Below are 6,309 nucleotides of genomic sequence, written 5' to 3'. Positions count from 1 at the left end.
AACTAACTCTGAAAAATTGAAAACCCTAGGGGGAAAAATGCTGTTTTTTAAAACTTGAATTGAGAAAAAATTGTTAGTTTTTAAAATTTTAGAAGAAAAAATTAGATAAATTTTTTAGGAGTTAGGGTTCTGTTAATTTTAACAGTCTATAGGCGGGTAAATAAGATTTTTAAAATTAATAGGAGACAACTTGAGAAAATTGCATACTTTCGGTGGGAAATAGTCCATTGGCCATTTTAAAGTTCTACATTTCAACCGCATTAAATAAAAAGAAAGAAGCACAAATTTGGATATAAATGAAATCTCGTACAAGGTAAAAGAGTAAAAATTCAAAAATACAAAATGAGGGACAATTTTATCTTCTTGACGTCTATTGGATCATTTTACACGTACCCTATGGAAAAATAACAACAGAGAAAAATAAAAAATAGAAACTTTTTGTCATTTTCTATGTAAATCGGCTCCTTATTTCTGATAGTCAACCTAATTCCTTGCCATCTTAAAGCGTAACGCTTGGAAACTTGCAACTGCCACGACCTGCTCAACCAATTATCCAAATACCAAAAATAAATAAAATAAAATAAAAACCAGGAATGGCCAAATTAGTTTTGCGTGTTAAGTTAGACATAATCTTGCGTGGGACATGATTTTAACTTTTTCTTTTTTCTTTTTTTTTTTCACTTTACTGATTTTATGGAAAAAAAAAAAAAAACTCACTTGGGTTTGTCGTAGTTTGTTGGGCCAGCCCATTGAAGTAGCAAGTGGCACCCATGCTCCTAAATTGCGCCCAATATGAACTAAAAGCAAAACTAGCATGCCAAAACACAGATAATGGCTCGTAACACTCTTTTCCCGGCGCCAAAGCATCGCATGTCTTATTTCCCTGACTGCATGCATATGTTAAAGCTGTGCTCAGGTTCATGAGCTCCGCCCCTTCAGCTGCCACACACCATACTTCGCCCTTGTACGGCTCATTATTACGCGGTGTCGGCAGTGGCTTGTAATCAGATAATTCCCGCTTTCCCGTTAGATCAATTTCATATATAGGTGTACCATCCGAATAGATTAACCCCCAGTGCCTCTCTATCCCTGGTCCAGTCTTCTGGTTCTCTTCGAAAAGTGAAAAAACGAATGTTGGAATCACTACTCCGGGTCGAGCAGGCGTCCCTAAAGCTGGCTTAGTAGTCATTTTCTTGATGAGGTTTCGGTTGTAAGTAGCTGCATTGTAAATATTGGCTCCTACTTGCCCTATATCACCATTGTTAGGCCACCCAGTTTCAGATATTATTATTGGGATATTTGAGAAGCCGATTTTTCTGACTGCGAAAATGACTGAATCAAGCATTTGGTCTAGGAGATTTGTGTAAACTAGGCCAGATTTTGGGTCAGTATAGTTTGTTGTCGCCCTGAAAAGAGCAAAATCAAGGCTACTGTTGGTCCAGTTTGTAGACCAGGAAAAATAAGGGTAAACATCAATGAAGAAAAAGGATTTTGTGTGGTTCAAGAATTGTAGCAATGGAACCATCACTAAATTTGAAATATCAGGCCGAAATTTTCCACTTGATGGAGGAAAAGTAGTTTGCAGTATGTCCATGGCCAAAGGGGTACCAACTTTAATGTTGTGAATATTCAGAGTGTTGAGAGAATTCTTGATTCTGTGCATGGCAGGTACTAGATTATGCCAAATTTGTTGATCTTGTGGAGAGGAATAACTGAGGATTTCATTGCCAACGAGGATAAATCGGATCATGGTTTCAGGATAGAACGCGAGGACATTGTTTTGGACCCATTCGTCTGCTGAACTTTGGCTAGAAGAAATGTTGATAATTTCATGGTTTTGAACCATAATGGAGACTTTGAGATTGGTTCCTGAAAGGAGTTTCAGGATTTCAGGATTGGAGTCATAGATTTTTACTTGGCCTGCTTTAATGGATTTGATGAGGTGAATGGATTGATATGGAGATGGCAGATTGTTCCCCAACTGACCATAATTGATGCCAATCTTGTTTGAAATTTCAGCACCTGTCAAGCAAAATCATCACAAAATTAATTAGTTATAGTAATAAACAAGGAATGGTATAGAGATGAGATCAGTATCCTCTCCTCATCTGCTGTCTTTATCATGTGAGCTCAGATCCGAATTCATTTAGCTAGTACTTAAATTGTATATGAAACTTACACGAGAGAACAAGGAGGGAGAGATAGACAAAGAAAGCAATAGCTTGACCCATTTTCCAGCAAAAGTGTTGGTTCACCATGTCGAGATATCAGCAATTGTGAGAAGTGAGAAGTAACATTGGGTAGTTTGCCTGTATTGGTTGTGATTTTAAAGGATCTACAATCAATGGAGATTGTGTTTGTGTGGGATATGTGAGCATTAGATAAAATGAATATAATCCCAAAAATGATATTGGTGAGGGACTTGAAATGAATGTGAGATTTGTCTTGTTTGGTTTGAGTAAGAAAAGTAGTAAATAAGGAACAAAATGCATTAGATATGAGTATTAAAGAAATGATGATGTGTAAAGCAAAAGGAAAAGGCAAAAGTTAAGAGCTAAATGTTAAGAATTTGTGTAGCTTTATTTCTTTCTGGGTTTCCTTTGTATTGGTGTTTCCTGTAAGTAGTTGTAGAATAGCAGTAAACAAAAGTAGAGATGTTGGGGCACACCCAAGAAATGAGTCCTAAATTAATCAACAGATGATTGTTAATATGTTCCCTTAACATATTGGATGATGATAATGACTAAATTGATGCAAATTAGTAATAAATGAAAGAGCAATTTTATGTGCATATAATTTTGAATATTCAATTAAATACTTTAATAATATGTTGTTTGAGTTAAAAAAATTTTAAAAAGAGAGAAAGAAAACTTTGTTATTTTAGTTTCAACTTCGCCAATTGAGACAAGCATTTGCAAATTGGTCCATTACATTCCTTGGATGATATAACTTGCCTATTACATGTAGGGTTTATTCCATTATTTCCTCTTTTTTTTTTTTTTTTTTTTTTTGGATAACGCCATTATCTCCTTTGGGATTTCTAGAAGGCCAAAGGACTATTTTCCATCCAAACTATGCTGAATTCTCAAATTTGCCCTCGTTAATTTTGAAAATATCATTTGCCCACCTATGGCCGCTTAAATTTAACGAAACCCTAACCCCTGAAAATTTAATCTTATTTCCCCCCCTAAAAGTTTAAAACCTAACATTTTATCCCCTAAGCCAAGTTTAAAAAGATCACATTTCTCCCCCTTAGGGTTTAATTTCAAAATGTTCACTCTCTACGGCCCCATTGCCGACCGTCTCTCCCTCCTAACGGTTTTCCTTCCTTCGACGACCTGCCTCAACTCCACCTCAACCCATTTGGCGTCAAGAGACGTCGTCTAAGAAGAGAAATCGTCTTCCCAGATGACGAAGACGAGATCTGATCTCTTCTTCGTCTTCTGGGAAGACAATCGTCTTTCCAGATGAAGACGACTCGTCTTTCCAAAGGGTGACGAGAAGATGAGTCATCTTTATCTTCGTTTGGGAAGATGATCATCTTCCCAAACGACGAAGACAAGATCGATCGATCTCATCTTCGTCATCTGGGAAGACGATTTCTCCTCTCATACGACGTCTCTCAACGCTGGATGGGTTAGGGTAATGTTGCGATGGACTGTCGGAGGAAGGGAAAGCGTCGGGAGGGAGAGACGATCAGCGATGGTGTCGAAGAAAGTGAACGGGTTTTGAAACTAAACCCTAGGGGGGCAATGTGATTTTTTCAAACTTGGTTTAGGGGAGAAAAGTTAGTTTTTTAAATTTAGGGGGGGAAATGAAATCATATTTAAGTTTATTTTTAATATTAAATATAAAATAACGATTTTATCCTTTAAATTAACAGATTTAAATGGTCATGGGTGGGTAAATGAGATTTTTAAAGTTAATAGAAGAAACTTTGAGAATTTAGCATAGTTTGGGTGGGAAATAGTCCTTTGGCCTTTCTACAAATTATAAGTTGGTCTATTACTTTGATGAACGATCGAATTACCGCCTTGCTGTTAGATTTAGCCATTAACTATTGCCCAGCTATGATTGCTAAATGACAATATTCCCTTTTAAAAAATATTTTTTAAATTTTAAAGGAAAAGCCTAACAAATTTAAACATTTTTCTTAAAATAAAAAATCATTTTGCTTTGGAAAATTAATAAAAAACCCGCCAAGTAAAAGCATTTATATATTTTTTGGCTACTGAATTGTTTAAAAATATTTGTATATTTTTGGTAATTTTATCGAATTTTGGATTTTTAATTAAATATTATTCAAAAATTTTTGATACTTAATTCTTTTGAAGCTTATGCTTAATATTTTGTCATCCATGGATAGTGATGGAAGATTTTAATGCTATTAGAAACCTTATGAGAAAATTGGAGGAGTTCAAAGGAGTGATTCCTGTAGTGAAGATTTAAATCATTGTTGTAATGATTTAGGACTGGCCTACACTTTCGATTGTAAAGTTAGACATTGTAAATTTTGGTATATCTCTCCTCTTGACTCTATCTTTGTAAGAACTTTTATAGGTCTTCAAGAGGAGAGTTGAATATTTACTGTTAGATTCTATTAGCTCTTTTGCTTTGGTGAAGATTTTCCTCGCCTTAGTTTGTTTTAGCTGTCCCTCACGTTGGGAAGGATGAGCTTAGGTTGTGCTAGGGTTCTCCTTTTGGAGAGCCTTTTTGTTCCTTTTTTTCTTAATATAAACGTTCAATTACCCAAGAAAAAAAAAAATTTGGTCATTGCAATAGTCAAAATTAGTCAATTGTCAGATTTAATGGCAAAAATATAATTGCCAGAGAGATAATTAAATAATTCGCATAATGAAAGGTCCAACTCATCAATTTCAAAAACCATGAAAGAGGTGATTGGTTAAAACCCACTCATTACATGTAATATATATTTTTTGTTTACTTTCATATTTAGATTAATAAAGTAGTCCCTTTGACTATGCTAGTTAGGCAAGAATTGGTTACAATAAATGTGTTTGTTGAACATATTAATAAAAGTATCTTTTTTTTAATGACATATATTGTTTTTTTATAAGACCTCTAAAATTGTAATATTCACATTTACGAGGGATTGATTTTATAAGTTAGAGATGAAAATAAATTGGTTTTATGATTTTGAGAAAATGAATGGACATGCATAGGGTAAGGATGTCCATGCATTTTTTGCCACAATGAACGGGGTGGAAAAGTGCCACGTCAAAAAATTTTAAATGATGAATGACTATCCATGCGACAAATAGTGAGAGAGAGAGAGTTCAAAAGTCAAATTGCACTATAGAGAGAGACAAATATATAGGATGTCCATGCCTATTAAAGGCGTTATTCGAAAATGAGTTAAATAAGACACATTGCACTAATTTTGGGGCATTTTGTTATCCCAAAATTCATGCACAAATATATGGAGAGAGATAGTTCAAAAGTTGATTTTTCAATTATCGATTTAAAAGTTCCGACAACATTGTTTGCAACAAGGTAAGATAGAAAAAGGGTGGTTGATCATCTTTAGATCTTCAAGCGAAAGGCATCCAAGTAAGTAAGATTCATGTCCACCTATGTTTGAATTTTTCTAGTAGACTAAGGAAGTTTTCCTCTTGCCAAGTATGTAGTTGATGATGATGTTGGTTAATGTAAGAAATAGAGATGTTATTGTGTTTTATGGTTTGAGAAATTGGCTATTATGATGTTTGTATTGGATTTAATGTCTGTGTGGACTTATATAAAGATTTTGAATATGGTTAGTTTCAATTAAGTTTGCTGGTCAGTTTGTGTCCTACTTGTGACCCTTCTGGTCTCTAGTAATCCCTGGTTCAATGTCCCCTTTGAACGCTACTTGTGTCTTGGTTTGTGAGTGGTTCCATTTTTTAGTTATGTTGCTTGCTTGTTCTGGTGTTTATTGCTTGGTCAAGTTTTGGTGTGTTTTAGAGGCTAGTGCTTTCGAAGTGGCCTGTATCATGCTTGCCCTTGATTCATGCATTTTATGTATAGTACACAAAATTAGCATAAAGTTTTCAATGTATATCATCATATACATCCAACCAACATGCATTAATAAAAACTTCAAGATTTAACTTTAATTTTCAAGCTAAAAAGTACATATACATGCATCCTATGAACACTTCATCATATACATGCCTTAAAGCACATGTTCTTCATCGTAAAATCATCAGAACATGGGAAAATAAATAAAACTCAACCAAGAGTTATAAAGCAAAACATGCTTAAAAAACTTGATTTCCTAGCAAACTAACAACAACATGTACATATATG

The 6,309-nt window shown here is 34.5% G+C and overlaps 1 protein-coding gene across 1 annotated transcript; it reads right to left on the bottom strand.

Annotated features, from left to right (window-relative positions):
* Positions 1 to 265: 265 nt before the first annotated feature.
* Positions 266 to 2,438, bottom strand: LOC123221711 (probable glucan endo-1,3-beta-glucosidase A6). The gene is made up of 3 exons (XM_044644613.1): positions 2,180 to 2,438; positions 718 to 2,022; positions 266 to 537 (listed from the first exon to the last, which is right to left on the bottom strand). The coding sequence occupies exons 1-3, from the start codon at positions 2,256 to 2,258 to the stop codon at positions 500 to 502; spliced, it is 1,422 nt and encodes a 473-aa protein (XP_044500548.1). The 5' UTR covers positions 2,259 to 2,438; the 3' UTR covers positions 266 to 499.
* Positions 2,439 to 6,309: the final 3,871 nt, after the last annotated feature.

This window comes from Mangifera indica, chromosome 7 (assembly GCF_011075055.1).
Source record: "Mangifera indica cultivar Alphonso chromosome 7, CATAS_Mindica_2.1, whole genome shotgun sequence".
NCBI lineage: Eukaryota > Viridiplantae > Streptophyta > Magnoliopsida > Sapindales > Anacardiaceae > Mangifera > Mangifera indica.
Note: the sequence above shows the minus strand (reverse complement) of the source record. Positions and strands in the feature narration are given on the sequence as shown.